The sequence below is a fragment of the Danio rerio genome, chromosome 9, assembly GCF_052040795.2.
Source record: "Danio rerio strain M-AB ecotype USA chromosome 9, GRCz13ab, whole genome shotgun sequence".
NCBI lineage: Eukaryota > Metazoa > Chordata > Actinopteri > Cypriniformes > Danionidae > Danio > Danio rerio.
Window position 1 is genome coordinate 40,573,689 of NC_141029.1, and position 16,115 is coordinate 40,589,803.

At 35.6% G+C, this 16,115-nt stretch overlaps 2 protein-coding genes and 1 long non-coding RNA gene across 15 annotated transcripts in view; 2 read left to right on the forward strand and 1 right to left on the reverse strand.

Moving 5' to 3' along the window:
- Positions 1–16,115, forward strand: part of kansl1l (KAT8 regulatory NSL complex subunit 1-like) — a 59,269-nt gene that overhangs the window by 14,536 nt on the left and 28,618 nt on the right. For 6 of the 13 annotated variants that reach the window (XM_087268197.1, XM_087268202.1, XM_087268206.1 and 3 more), the window contains exon 1: positions 9,672–10,996. The exons of 1 other annotated variant lie outside the window; for it this stretch is intronic. In XM_087268197.1, coding sequence (XP_087124323.1) covers positions 10,209–10,996 — 788 coding nt within the window. In that variant the 5' untranslated portion in view covers positions 9,672–10,208. Of the gene's footprint in view, positions 1–9,671; positions 10,997–16,115 lie in introns of those variants that run through there. 6 more of the 13 variants (XM_087268198.1, XM_087268203.1, XM_087268207.1 and 3 more) reach the window with 2 other exon arrangements.
- Positions 1,424–2,452, forward strand: tas2r3 (taste receptor, type 2, member 3). The gene has a single exon (NM_001105135.1). The coding sequence runs from the start codon at positions 1,424–1,426 to the stop codon at positions 2,450–2,452; it is 1,029 nt and encodes a 342-aa protein (NP_001098605.1).
- LOC137496493 (uncharacterized) lies at positions 4,573–7,416 on the reverse strand. Its single transcript, XR_015499763.1, has 6 exons — positions 7,370–7,416; positions 6,947–7,049; positions 5,845–5,971; positions 5,585–5,670; positions 5,218–5,260; positions 4,573–5,120 (listed from the first exon to the last, which is right to left on the reverse strand). It is a non-coding gene; the product is annotated as an uncharacterized LOC137496493 (long non-coding RNA).

Here is a 16,115-nt window from a genome sequence, read left to right on the forward strand (position 1 = left end):
TTACAATTTAAAATGGGATCTTCACAATTTAAAACGGCATCTTTACAGTTTAAAACGGCATCTTTACAGTTTTAAACGGCTTTTTTACGATTTAAAATAACATCTTTACAGTTTAAAATGGCATCTTTACAGTTTAAAATGGCATCTTTACAGTTTAAAACGGCATCTTTACAGTTTAAAACGGCATCTTTAGAGTTTAAAAAGGGATCTTCACAATTTAAAACGGCATCTTTACACTTTAAAACGACATCTTTACAATTTTATAACGGCATCTTTACAGTTTAAAACGGCTTTTTTACAATTTAAAATGACATCTTTACAGTTTAAAACAGCATCTTTACACTTTAAAACGACATCTTTACAATTTTATAACGGCATCTTTACAGTTTAAAACGGCTTCTTTACAATTTAAAATGACATCTTTACAGTTTAAAACAACATCTTTACACTTTAAAACGGCATCTTTACAGTTTAAAATGGGATCTTCACAATTTAAAACGGCATCTTTACAGTTTAAAACGGCATCTTTACAATTTTGAAACGGCATCTTTACAGTTTTAAACGGCTTTTTTACTATTTAAAATGACATCTTTACAGTTTAAAACGGCATCTTTTCTGCTGGAGAGGCTGTTGTCCTAAAAAACTAAAAAAAGAAAAAAACGTAAATAAAAAATCTTTCACATACCTTAGGAATGGTATAGCAGATAATTTTGTTTTAAAACCATGACTTTTCCAAGCCGTGTATACCTTGAAAACGTTTATGTCCCATGCCTAGCCCTCAGTAGCTCTTCTGAGATATTTAATTTACTAAATCAGTCACATGGCAGCACCTGAATACATTTAGACATTTTGCTGCATGTTCAAACTACTTATTTACAATGAGTTAAAACAATTCTTATGTTTTTTTTTTGGTGCAAAGAATAAGTTGTTTTATGTTCAATCAACTTAAATTTGTAAATCTAAGGGTAAATATTAAACTAACTTAATATATTTGTGTTGGGACATTTTTCACAGTGTCAAGATTAGTGTAATTCGTAATATGTATTTTTTTTCCACTCTAATATTTTCACTCAAGTTTTCAATAACATGTCTGGGCCGCTTGATCTCCAAACTAAGTGCTATATAAATGTGAAAAATACTATAAAAAAAACTAAAGGTCTAAAAGAAGAATGAAGATGACTATATTCCCAGTGTTTTCTTATATTTGTTTAAAATATGAATATCCTTGATAATTAATTAGTTTTAAGAATTATATTATATAATTAATATAATAATATAATTACATTAGTTATTTTAATGTATTTTTAGATATGTCTAATTAAAGTACTCAACAGGGTATGTAAACGCTCATGCACACTTTCTCTTTCTGGAAGATCTTCATTGGTCGCTCAGATGTCATTTCAGTTCCTATAAACATATTTAAATGAAGAGGTGGAGCCTTTACATTTTCTTTGTTTATATAAGGCACACCTTCCTATTAGTGGTCAGTGGGAAAATGGATCCGCCTGTGGTTAACATGAGCTCTGTGGCATTTGCCTTGATTAATGTGCCTGTTTCGATGACCACTAATCTGATGAATGTCTTTTTTGTGTACTGTATGTTTTCTTCAGACCAAGGACCAGCAAGCGGCGTAAAACCGCCTCTTAATGTTTTACTGTGGTCACTTATTGGATGCAGTCTTTTTTATAACATTTTAAACCTTTTATTTGTTTTCTTGGACATTTTGTATGCATCTCAATGGATTTACGATGTTTCAGGATCTGCTATTGTTCTTGCCATGTGGACTGGTTTCACTACCTCACTTTGGCTGAATGTTTGTTACTTCTTCCAGATCGTTCCTGTCCAGTGGCCGTTTTTGGTCTGGATGAAGCAGCACATCAGGCTCATTGTGTACTCGGCATTATTTGCAGATAGACTATTCTTTCTATCTGAATTCCTTTTTCGTGTCATCTTGGAAATGACTGAAATTCCTGCAGCAGGATTTAATTCAACCAGCGATCATGAGAACATCACCAGCGAATCAAATTTAAGACCAGACACAATTGAAATCTACATTACATATATGTCTATTCGAGGTTGTGTTTTTGTGCTTTGTGTTGTCGTCATGCTGGCGTCAGGGATTACGACTGTCATTTACTTGTGGAAGCACATGAAGAGAATGGAGAAAAACAGCACAGTTTTTTCTGTTCTTCGAAACAAGCAGCAGATGAGATTGACAATCATCGGCATCATTCAGACGGTCCTCTTCTCTCTGGGTTTACTGTGGCTTATGGGAGAAGAGCTCCTTGTGCATTTTGGTGTTTGTTTGGATGGAGGACGTTTGCTTCGCTCTGTTATGGCACTGTACTCTCTTGGGGTGAACATACTTTTAATGATTGGTCAGTCAAAATACCGCCTGATGGCCAACAATATCTGCAGAAAAGTACAAAGACTGAAACTTACATTTGCTTAATTTCCTTTAGGTCATCACGTCACAGCAGATTCATATAGGCATGAAAAAGGAAAAGAAAGCAATGTTGGGGTGGCACTCAACTAAATATTTCCAAAAATGCTCTGAAATCTGAATGTATTGAAACATCAAATGTACTCCATACAGTAATTTAGTGACTTTTGTCATCGTCACAGAATATACAAAACAAGGCTGGAGTTAAATTCATGTTACTAACGTGCCAACAACTGTCAATAATAGAATATCATTTGCAGAATTTTGAATGAGAGTGATGTTAACATTTGCAAACCAAAAAAAGTTTTCATTAGTTTAACTCTTTGCATACTCTTTATGCAAAGCAGTAAAACTGTAGGCATTTTTTCCTGTGGTATTATTCCTATTATACAAACTCTCATTTGGATATTAGACATTGGTATTTATAGTTTCATGTGTGTGTTAGGTATTTATTATATGTTTGCTTAGTCAATACTTGATAATAATGACTTTAAAATAATCACATGCTCTGTTTTTCTTAGACTGATCTTGTCATTCTGACATTCACTGTTTTTACATGCATACAGCATGACTGTAACTTGTAAGTGTAATTGAGAACTAGACAACAGTCAAATGAAATTTGTGATTTTTGCATAAATAAAGACCTTGATTCTTTTTCTTAAACTGACAAGGTACACATTTCCTTGTAAAATAAAAGTCTTGTTTTGTTCTTCAGTTGTTCCAGGTCTGCTGTGACATCAATTGTAAAAAAAAAAAAAAAAAAAAAAAACAAGGAACATTTTAAATTTCATACAGATAGCACAGTACAAATAGTGAAATACTGAGATTTGTTAATTAAACTATTATTTTAAGTTTTTATTTCGGTTTGCACCATGATGTGCCCTCCTGTATCATCTCTGCCTTTCTGCAGCAGACAATAGTGCCATATTCCCTGTCAAAATCATGCGCATGTTTTAAACTGATCTTCTTTGATTGTAGTCAAGGGCGTAGATTTGCTCTTGACATTGGTTGGGCGTACATCTCTAAAGCGCATGTATTGAACCGCACAAATTCTGTTTCGTGCTTTTAAATCATAAATAAAAAGGTTTTAAACACTTAATATTACAAATATCAACTGATGAAGCATGCTCCGAAACTCAATTTACATGAATGTACTGCAATGTGATGCATGCATGTGATGCAATTTAACTGTTTCATCCCAATTATCAATTATTTATGTCTATGGATTTAACCCTTTGAGCACATCTAGGTCACTAAGGGTTTACAGAGCTTTATTTTATTTTTAGTGTGATTCAACTATTGGTGGGGACATTTTAGTAATTGGTGGATATTGGTGGGCACACATCCCCTCCGTCAGTGTCAATTTCTATGTCCTTGAAATAAGTTAATAATAATAAATAGCAATACCATTGACAATATATATGCAATATTTAAGCAAAACAGTAAGAGGGTGTACGGTAGCAGGAGTGACATTTTTTGCAAAACTCAGTCATTACTACTTGCAGTATATGGTGAACACTGAGCTAGCACATGGTGACCTGAGGAAGATTTGAAACATGTTTATTAACTGCATTTCTCAAAATTACAAAAAAAAAAAAAAAAATTCCCTTTTAAAAATGGGTGACAGAGTGTTATGCTTACAACAGAAAACTCTGAATTGTTGAAAATAAAAGAAGATGGAGTCAGACTTCTCTGCTTCTTGTAGACAATTTCTCCCCATAATTGTGAGAATTTCTGAGAATCACATGACTAGCGGAGCAATCATTGGGCATTTTTTATTATAACAATTATAATGTAATGTACACCCTCAACAACACGTGCACATACACAAACTCACTGCATGCAAACACACCTATACTGGCATATACACAGCAAAATATGGGGACCCAAAACAACTCTATGGGTGTTAATTTCAACCCTTTGAAAGTGTCTCATGGGGTCCACTCAAAACAGACTTAAATCAACACTTTCAAAAGGGTTGGCACATTGACACCGAAGAAAGGGTTAATTTTAACTCTGGGCAGAGTTAAAATATGTAACTATATTTAACACCGCCTGGTGTAATATATTGTTATTTTATTCAACTCTCTTGAGTGTAAATATGGTAAAAAGGTAAAATAGACTGTAAATTACAAAATAAAAAACATTTTATTTGAAAACATTCACCACTTCAACAATTCATTCAGTTTTTAAAATGCAACAATGTCAAATATGCTTTAAATGTTTTATTAGTACAGACAGTATCAACAAAATATGTATGACCAGTGCTCAAAAAGGCTGTTTCAGTCCTTTGGTCCAAACTTGATGTTTCATCAGAGCAATTTGAAAGTTCAATAAAGCGTCACTCATAGTTTTCTTCTGAACGCATAGTTTTCTTTTGAAATTACATTTTAAACAACTTGGCGTGCAAATCTTTCACTTCTGGTGTTTCCTTGGTCCTCCATATCAAACACAGCAGTTTAAATGAAGGTATAAATGCTGTAAACTTGTGTGAAAACAAACTGGAGCTAGGAAATCTCATCAAGCATGTCCTGTGAATGAAGTGCTTCCCAGCCACAGGATGTCCTTTATATCCATGACGATGTAGCAGCTGCTGATCGCTCGTCTGGTGGTTTCTGATGCACGGATATACTGTAGGGTGATGCTCATCTAAGAACTCTTCAAGACTCCAGCATGACTAAGAAAAATGTTTGAAAACAAATTGCAGTCAAATTCTATGATATATTTAAAAGAACATTTAAAGTAAATAAAACATTAAAGAAATCTAAACTAACCTTTTGAAAATCTTCATGATGAGGCACAACTTGACTCTCCCAGCTGGTTGAGGTGACAGGATATGGAAAAGTAGAAAAAACACATACATCACTGTTGGATCTCCAAAAACAATTAGGTTAACCACTATGACTAGAACTGGAAAAACAGGCAGCTGTCTGTCTAGAATCCAGAATTTAACACAACACTTGGAGCAAAATTTAGAGGAGCTTAAAATCTTTTATATCATTTAGTGATGCTGACTTCCCCAAAATATTGGCCACAGTGTAAAAAATATTCATAAACTTACAGTTTTCTGTGAGCGTGTGCGTGCATGTGTGTGTGCGTGTGTGTGTGTGTGTGTGTGTGCGTGTGTGCGTGTTTCTTTACCAGATTCAACTTGTTAGGCCCTTTCAGGTCCAGTATTGATGCCACCTTTCCTGGAGTCTAGCAGATGTTTCAGGTCCAAATATAATCTAAAATATTAGGATAAGCAGAAGAGGAAAAGTGCAAAGCAGAGCAAAACATTATTTAAGTAACAGTTCACCCACAATACAAAACTTATCACCTTCATGTCATTTGTTATTCTCTAATGCTCTAATACCCTCTCAGCTTATTGTGAAACAAATACAGAACTTTATCAAACATACCTTAATTATTATCACCACATATGACCAAGAAGGTGTGCTTGGTCATTTCACCAACTCTGGAAATACACCATCCGTCTCTAATCAGCCACCGTCACAGGGTCTTGTGTTATTGTATAGAGAACTGTGGCTGTTAAAAAACAACAACACATTAGTATCAAACACATATGCATAACCTTCAGATAAAAGAGATAAACATCACAAAGTATGCCTCACACTTTTTCAGATATCTTTTGATTCAGATGTTGATTATTGATAATAAATCTACAAATCAAACTTGTATCATCATTATGCTGCTCAAATATGAATCAGTTGATTAATTTTACAGACAGGTGGCTGTTTACAACGCACTAAATTGTCTTTAATAAAACGGAAATGTTGTGTACAGTAAATGCTAAGTTTAGCCTAACTTATAGTTTTAAGCACAATATCATGTGGGAGAAAAAGCTTGACTAAGATGTTCCTGACTACAGAAATAGCCTAACTTACTAACGTCAGACATCCCGAGTTGGGAAAAGTCATTTTCGGGGGATACAGAGTTGATTTGCGGGAGGTAACGTTAGCGGGAGAGATGAGTACCTGAAGAGCAATGAGATGAGTTGCGCGCGACGTACCTAAAAAGCGGTGGGGGTGACTTGCGCGCGACGTACCTAAAGAGCTGGGAGGGATGCGGTGGAGAGGGGTGTGCAAAGTGTTTAATGACCGGGCGGGAGACGCGCGATTTCCAGGAGATTATCATTCATTTGCGGGCATTTACTTGGGCATCTGGGAGTCTCTGTGCATTTGGGGGATAACGTTAACGTTAGTCCCGCAACTTCCGGGAGACTTCTGTAACGTCAAATGTCTGATAAAGTGCAAACGCGGTCATTTAAAGACATTAATGTTAACATTCCGACTTTAATGGTTGTCAACACTTAATATAATTCAAGCGTAACTGTTACGTTATCACACGAGTCTATGGACTAACGGTATATGGACGGCCACGAATGAACCAGTTTAAAAGGGCTGCGGTGTTTAAAATAACCAAATTAACTTACACGAATAACAAACAATCATATGTTTCAGTCAGGAAGCCTTTTACAAGTAAGCATGTTCATTTACTCACAGATATGTTTTAGAAACTCCAGAGCTCATGGAAACCGTCCTGTGTTGCCGTTAGCATCCGGGCAGAGTAGGCTAGGCGCTCCGGGGATTCCCTCGCTAGTTTGCTTGGAATTAAAGGAGAAGTGTCGATTTTATTTTGCAGATGGGTAACAACGCACAAAATAGCATTAAGCGTGACAGAAATGTGTTGAACATGTACATTTGATGTCTTTATGCACTATGTATGCGTGAGCATATATAAAAACATTCTTGAAAAGAAGTCAATAGTAATGCAGTTAAGCTAAATACACAAACGACCATGAATGAACCGCAGAAGTTTAAAATTGTCACTCCATTATAAAGTTATTAATTTAACAATATGTTTACAACTGTATTTCCTTAAAGAAAGTCAGTAAAATACCAACATTTAGGTAGTTTGACTCACCAGTTGCTGTTCTAAACCTCAGATGGAAAATGGCGTCTGGAAAATTCTTCAGTGACTGGGGCTGCATGAATTCCCGGATGTTGGAAATAACACCACCAAGTGTTGAAAAGATAACTCCTTGATTTCGCACTGAATAAAATCAATTCTAACTCTTATTATATTCATTTATCAAAATCTAACTCTTTAACGTCAACACTTTACTCTGAAATGCTTCAACACCGAGAATTTAACTCTGATGAATTTGCTGTGTAGCCCCAATGCCTAAACTCAATGCGTGTATAAACACCCAAAATTACACTTGTGCAAACATACAAAAAAATAAATAAATAAAATTCACAAACGTTTATCACAAATCTGGTTATTGCAAAGCTTATGAAATAGAAATAATGTGATTAATAGAGGGATTAAATATGTTAAATTATGAACATATGTTATATAAAATATTAGTCTATATAAATAGACTATTCAAAATAAGAAATATTTTTATTTAAAACCTTTTCATTTAATTGGGTAATTACATACACAAATATAAATGGACAGATAGAACCCTTAAAGGACGTTCAAAAAGCCACCAGAATTATAAATATAAATGTATACTCAAACTAAACTCCTCTTTTCTATTGCAAATGTTAATGTAGCCTATAGTCTTCTTGTTTTGTTTTTTACATTTTTATAAATATTCTGCTTTTTATATGTTTTTACAATGTGGGTGTCAAAATTGCAAGATTTTGGTATCATTTTGATTGTTAATTATTCAGCATATAAAAAAAAAAAAAAAAAAAAAAAAAACCCCGCTGATTAAAAGTCTCTGCTCATCATGTTGGTCAAGTTAACCCCCACGGAAAAGCTATATGTATTATCTGGACACTCCTTTTGTGTTTAATAACTAGCCTACTAATATTTTTACAGCAGCTGGCATCCAGCATTTTGGTGCATTAGCCTGTTTATTGGTGACAGGAAAACCCACTTAAGTGCATTCCTGCCCCCTACTGGACATAAGTGTGTATCAACTAATATTAGACAAACATATTCTATTCAAAATGATTACTTAAGCAACCTTATATTTATTAAACCATAATAACATTTTCAATAATTTAATTGCATAATAAACCTTTAATTTTGCAGGAGCATTCCTTAGCATTATCTTTTTATTTATTTTTTTAGAATTAGCATAATCTATTTTCATAATTCAACATATGTAATTCCTCTGTTAATCACATTATTTCTGTTTCTTAAGGTTTGCAATAACCTGATTCATGACAAATAATAATCTTGTTCATAACACTCAAAGGACTTTTACGTTGAAATTAAACTACTTCCTTTTAAAGTGAAATAACTTCCTTTTACTGTGATAATTCATGCATACACACATATGAAATCACTTGCATATATGTAGATACACAACTAACTGTATGTTTGAGAATTTTATTTTGTATGTTTGCACAAGTGTCATTTGGGTGTTTATGCACACATCAAGTTTATATTCTTATGTGAGGGTTTATGGGTGTATATGCATAGATCAAGTTTATATGTACATGCAAGTGTGTTAATGTGAGTGTTAATGTGAGGATCGAGTTTATATTTATGCGCGTGTGTATGTGGGTGTATTCATGCGTCAAGTTTATATGTATATACACAAGTTTCATCCATGTTGTTTTGAACTTCCAGTGGTATAGGTGTATATGCGAGTAATTTATAGGTGTATATACACGTGTTTTATGTATGTGTTGGTAAGCAAAGTTTGATTTAAATCCTACACGGCACCTCATACCACCTGGTGGACTGAATGCATATTACAATCTCTGCTCAGAGCACAGAACAGCTGAAGCGTTCAACAAGCTCTGCGTTTCAAGCCTAGACACGCTCTCAGTTAGAAAGAAAAAACAAACATAAGAGCAGATTTTCAGAAATCCTGCTCCTTTGACCAAACTGGTCGAAAAATGTGATGTAGCTGTGGCTGTGGTGGAATTCTGAGCTCTTTTGTTTTAAGATCACGAAAACAATCTTCAACTCAATTGTGTTTATCATCAGCACATGTAATAAGGATTTTCTCACCAATAGCTTAAATGAGCACAAATATGCCACACATATCCTGCATGTCAAGACGATCTCAGTTGTTTTCATTGCCGCACACAAATAAAGGTCGATAACTATCATTGTGAAATACCTATCTACAGATCCAAATAAAGTTAGATGAGTTAATAAAAAACTCAATAGTTTTCATATTTATGCGCTCAATAAAAAGTAACCAACGATGTACATAAACGCACACACACACACACACACGCTCCCTCTTTCTCTCGCTCTCTCTTTCTCTGCGCTACAGTGGCGGTTGTTCAGCTGTGTGAAGGAGCATATCGGACTGGATTAGTCTATTTCCGATCTCAAAATAATTATTGAGGAGTACTTTTATGGATCATTCATGGATGATCGTCTATATGTGGTCTGTCTGTTAGTTGCAGGAATATGGGACTGTTAAAAGGTGAGCTTTCCGTTATTCCAATCTTTCCGTTATTTTCATACTGCGCTAATCGCGAAAAGTGAAGCGTTAGTTTAACCGTTTAAATATTTGCCGTTATTCTCTATTTTGTTGTAAAGGCTACCATAATTATCTGTTGTAACAGACGATGTCTTTTAGCCGACCAGAATGATCAATTAAACAGTTTCGGATGATGTTATAAGATTCATCAACAGTCCCAGGACAGGAAAAGGGGAATTACTCCTGCTCTCATTCAGTCATCAGATCAAAACCTTCATTGATTTCATCCACTGCTTTGAGTCACTTAAAAGTAGTGAGAGTACGGGCAGTGTGGATGTGGAGAATAGCTTTGCGCAGAAGATGTGGCAGCACTCTCCTTCATTGGTTCACCTGGACCTCCTGGCATCTAAAGGTTCTCCTCAGCTCTCGCCTTTGTTTCAGGACTCGCATCCCAAAGGTTTTCTGCTGTCAAGCCCAGAACCACTGCTCAGCCTCCTCTCTTTAAACAAGAACTCACCGGGTTCTCCAGCAGGTGCTCCACAGATGTGTTTCATGCCCATTCTTCAAGACAATGGACAAGATTATGTAGAACCTACTAGCACTCAAAGGCATGGTTGTTCATCAAAACATTGGCCAGTTAGCACTAAACCACTTTCCTCAGAGCAATCACAATGTAGGAAGAACAATGCTTTAAACCATACACGGGTTGGTGCTATGGGGGAAATGGAGGAAGGGTTGATGATTCAGTCATTGTGGCATCTCTCCCAGCATGTTTCATTGGCGAATCGAGCCGGTCGTTTACAACAGAGGGTGTTGGCAGTGCTTGGTGAACATGCTTCTAGGCACTACAGCCAACAACTGGATGGTTTGAAGAAGAAACTTCTTGAAGCACGCTGCTCCCCCAAATTCTCAATGACATCAGACCCTCTTTTTGAGACTGCAAAGATAGATCAGGCTCTCAGAAGAAACTTCCAGTTCACTCAAACACATAAGCAACCTCTGAAACTTAGAGATGTGCAGAATGTAGCTCACAGTGGTCATGCTGTTCTGCAAGGACTGCTGGAGTCTCTGGACTCAGATGCCACAGCTAGCAGCTCAGATGAGGAGGGGGACCATGAAGACACAAACGCGACCTCAGACCTCCCAAAGTGAGTACCATGCGATGTTAAATAGGCTTTCTAACGAAAAGTGATGCTCTTGCTAATTTATGTTTGACACGTGGAAGAAATTACAACTAAATCAGAGACCTTTTATTCTTCACACAACAGTTAATGAATGTTTAGCATTATAAATGATTACAAAACACCATAAAAGTGGATAGTATAAATTATTTGGTATTTTACCATTTTATTTTTTTAAAATTAAAAGTTATTATTTTGCTGACTGTTTACTCTTAAACTTTCTTTAAAAATTCAGCCTTCCTATCACAAAATTACTTTTTAAAAATATTGGGGATGCTCCAATCGATTGGCTGAAGATTGGTATTGGCTGATAATCACATTTTATGACTCTATTTTATGTCTATACTCGCTAATCTGGCCAATCTCATGAACTGATTGCAGGTGTTTTGAAGTAAATAAAATACCCCAGAAATCATGAAGATGAGAGTGAATTAGTAAGAGAACAGATTGCGCAAGGCGCTGTAATGTTTTAAGCTTTATATTTGTTAGGTTAGATGAATAGCAAAATAAAGATATAGGCCTAGTGCACATCACTGTCCCTCTTATCAAGCGATCGAGCTGCTGTGAGGCTGTCAAGAGCATAGGAGCTGCGGTCACAGACGTGCTAGTTGGAAAGCAAAATATTGGAATGGCCTTGCATGTATTTAGGCCTTTTTACTTATCTTTTTATCCATTTTTTCCTGTAAAGCTGCTTCTGCCCATGACATGTTTACACCAAATAGTTATAAGAGACATGTTTAAGGAATTTTATGAAACATCCTTAATTAGTTATTTTAGGAAAGGAGCGATCTCCACTTAAGATTTATACTTAGAGGGAAAATGTTCTTTATCCATTATGAAGCTTAAAGCATCAGAATCGGTACTCCGTATCGGCCGATCAACATGACAAGGAATCAGTACTTGTTATTGGCTGCAAAAATCCTAATATATATATATATATATATATATATATATATATATATATATATATATATATATATATATATATATATATATATATATATATATATATATAAAAATTATATTAACATATGTAATATAATTTGTAAGATTCTAAGAGGTCTGAGGATGGAGAGTAGTCTGGGAGCTGCGTGGAGTTTTGATCATCTCTGTATGCGGAAAATTCGGACCCGATTTGAATTGTGGATACGTTGAAATATTTGAACTCGTGTGACCGTATGTAACTGGCTGACCAGATGTGATATTTTCTAGTATTGCCCAAGCAGGTCCGTGCGCTCAATATAAGAAATACTAGTTTTATTTGTTTTTTTGTTTTTTTTATTAGAATTAAGTCTATATATATATATATATATATATATATATATATATATATATATATATATATATATATATATATATATATATAAACATTTCATACATGAATATATATTTTTTATGTTGTCCACATTCCCTCCAAAATTTTTGCGGTCAAGGAGATTCTAGTATTTATTCATTCAGCCATGGTGAACGCATGGAGAATAAAAGCTCTTGCTTTTGCACCCCTTTATTTCAGACACTGCAAGCTCTCCCGTAGTGCACAACAAAACTGAATATTCTGTGTGACTGCCACAAGGGGACGTATTCCGACAGTCGTGCCCAAATGTCGTGTGCAGTGGAAAGGCAGCTTCACTCCTATCCAGGTCACGGCACCAATGTAACCCCGCCCGGTCCTACACCACCCAACTCGCTCTGAGTTGGGATCGAACCGGTGACTCTCTGTGTGGAACTTGGTAGCACAGCACTTACTAGCTGTCCTCCATCACATAAACACAACATACATAAGACTCAATCTGTAGCTTTAAAAAAAAAAAGCCTTGGGTGGGATCTTGAAGTAGGTGAACTGAAGGGTAGTATTAATCTCTATATTTCAGTTGCCAGGCAGTAAAGGACAGCGAACTTTTAATGACAGACGAGGCGTGAGTCTTTGGCAAGCAGAGAGAGAGAGCATAACGACACGTTTGGAAAAACAAACAGCCCCATACAAGATGGAGAGAGCTAGCTTTTGACTCTGGCTGTGTGCTGTATGTTTCTTTAGGTGCTTTGCTCTCAGACACAGAAGCACTCTGTTCTGTACACAGCTGTTGAGAAATTGTCACCGCATCTCTCCCTTGTGTTGAAGATGTTTATCTGGTGTGCTAATGTGCAGCTGGCTCTTCCTCCTGTTCTGTTTCTGTGTAGCCGCAGTGAAACAGACAGCTGCACTCTCCTTTTCCTGAGATGAGTAAATAAATAGAGATCAGGCTGCCCTTCGCTAGATCAGAGCTTTCATGTCCCTCTCTGTGCTTTGCACAGCCACTCTGCACTTACGCTGTACTGTAAGATCGTAGCATGAGCACAGATGGGAGAACATACTGTATCAGTATCAGTTTCCAAAGGATCTATCTTTTAGAGAGCACAGTAAATTGGAATGATTTGATGTAGTATTTTTCTAAGGTGCAAGATTTGTAGTTTCTTGTATAATATGATTATTAGTGAATAATGGTTTTGTTTTGTTAAATAGCACCTATTTTGCTCCTTTTTAAAGATTTTACACAAGTTTTGGTGTCTGCAGAATGTTTCTGTGAAGTTTCAGCTCAAAACACCCATCAGATTATTTAGTATACCTTTAAGAATATTGGTATTTTCTGCTGTAAACAGGATGTACAGTAGCTGTTTTTGTTGCCTGTGCCTATGCTAGTTTTCTCTGCCCACCATTCCCACGTGCCTGTCAGAGTGTGCCTAAATCTCCGGTTGTGTCAGATAAACAACACAGGTACAGGCATGAGGAAGCAGATCTCACAAAACGTTTGAGAGAAATACTATATTAAGTGCTTTTCCAATGATTATTTGATTAACATATTCCCCACACGGTCACAAAACCATCCTGAATCATTAATAAAAAGCAAGATGGAAGAATGCTTTCATCAAATTCCTACTTTACCAACATCTGAATGTTTAAAGTTTTGTCTGCTTCTCACAAAATTCTCTTGAATTGAATTGCTTTTCTAAATTACTTAATATTCATTTTATTTACATATGTAACCTATTCTGTAAGACTTTTGAGTGTTATTTAAAATAAAATCTCTTTCTCATCAAAGCTGCTTTTATTCTCACATAATTATAGCACCAGCCTGAATCATTAATAAAAAGCAAAATGGAAAAAAATCTTTCATCAAATTCTTTCTTTTTACATCCCTATGTTGCAGATACAAACCAAGGCTTGCAAGCAACCTTTTTTCCTATCTTTGTTTTGGTTTGCCTGTGAATTGGAGTTTCAGTTACCAGATCTGATAGCTGACAGAAATGGCTCTTGATGTTCTTATGCTGTTGTAGCACATCTTCAGGATTTTGGCATGATTTGTGCATTCAGAGAAGCTCTGCAGTCCTCATTGTACTGAGCAATTCTTTGTTACTTTTGTTTTGTCTTTTGTCAGCTTGAACCAGTCTAGAAATTGTCCCCAGACGATTTTAATTTTTTCACCCACAGAAATGCTGTTTTTCAGACTATTATCTGTAATTCATGTGGTGCATCAGGAGTTTCTGAAATACTCCGACCACCCTGTTTATCACCAAAAACCATGCCATATTCAGAATCATTTAATTCATCATTCTTCAACTTCAGTGGATTGTTTTGACAATGTCTGCATGCTGTATATTAAGTTAATATAAATACTATGTTATAAATACCTTATATTAAGTTGCTCAGTGTGTCAAATGAGGACTTTTTGTCGGACAAAGGATTTTTTTTGTTTCATTTGTCGAAATGTAATTGTTTTTAAAGGTTACACCTTTAGTTAACTATACTGTCTCAAGGAAATCAACTTTGCAACTTGTCTCATTGCTCTTATTACTCATTGAAAATAAATGACTTCTGATTGCTTTGTTGCTGGATACTGCTATAAGAGTGAACATCCCTTATTCTTGATAGCAAAATCTGCTTCCCTTTAGGCATCAAAATAGTTTTAGTGACATTTCCAGATGCTCCAGCAATCTCAATTACAATCTTTGCATTGGATCAGAGTTGAAAGCCAGTGGCCATTGCTTTGGATTCTTTAATGAAGCTAAATTGCTATAAGCTTTTGAATGAGATGTCTGGCTTTTGGCCACAGAATTGCTTAAGGGCACTATGTGGATTGAGATTGGGCTCTCAGCCGGTGGAGTGCAGCGCCTTTGACGTCAGCACCCGCTTCACATTTTTAAGTGGTTAAGTTGTGGTTACTTCATTCTGAAAAAAAAACCCCAAATGACTCAAAGCTTTATTGGAGCTAGAGCTTCAGTATTTGCCTTGTTGGTTTAAAAAATAGTGAATTAATGATCTGGATGATGTTGAGACATTTAAAGAAAATGAAGCAACAAATCCATCTGGTTCATCATCGTTTCTGTTCAGGAATAGTATTGCCAGTTGTTTTATTAAAAGAAAGCTGTGCTCTGTCATTGTGTGTTGAGAAAGAAAGTAGACTGCAGTGGTGAAGTGTTTGTTTATATAGTGGGCAGCAAGACTGTTGCCCCAGCAGGAGATCTTATGATTCCCAGTGTATTTGAATGAGTTCACTCACTGCTGCTCTGCTGCTTTGTAGATATTTCTGGAATCTGCCAGCATATAGTGAGAGTCCATGTCCATCCTTTTATGACAAAAGTATATCAATGGGTACTTCCAGTAACATTAGTAATGTCAAATCATCTCAAACAGGTTTTTTATCCCTTTTGTGTGATGTTGGAGATGTTTCTATCCACTATGGGTGATTTTTGAGTCTTATTTGACCACAGTTTTCTCTGTGTTTCAGCAAATAGAATAATTTTTGGTGACTTATTTTGAAATGTTTGGGGAAATGTATTGAAATCTTACAAAAACTTAACAATACAATGTCAAGTTTACTGCTCTGTATGTTAATGGCTGTTTTTGCCCCATTGACTTTCATTATAACAACATTTTTTTTGATTGCAAAGCGACGACACCATATTATTACACTGTAAAACCCAAAAAGTTAAGGCAACTCAAACAATTGAGGAAACCGATTGCAACAAATCATTTAAGTTAAAAAACTAATCCTAATGAGTACTGTGAACCTAATCCATTTGAGGAAATGAAGCAGTTTGAAGCACAGTG

Bases quoted from the DNA above. Each gene is read 5' to 3' on its own strand.
- tas2r3 (NM_001105135.1), top strand. From the start codon at position 1,424: ATGAAGAGGTGGAGCCTTTACATTTTCTTTGTTTATATAAGGCACACC.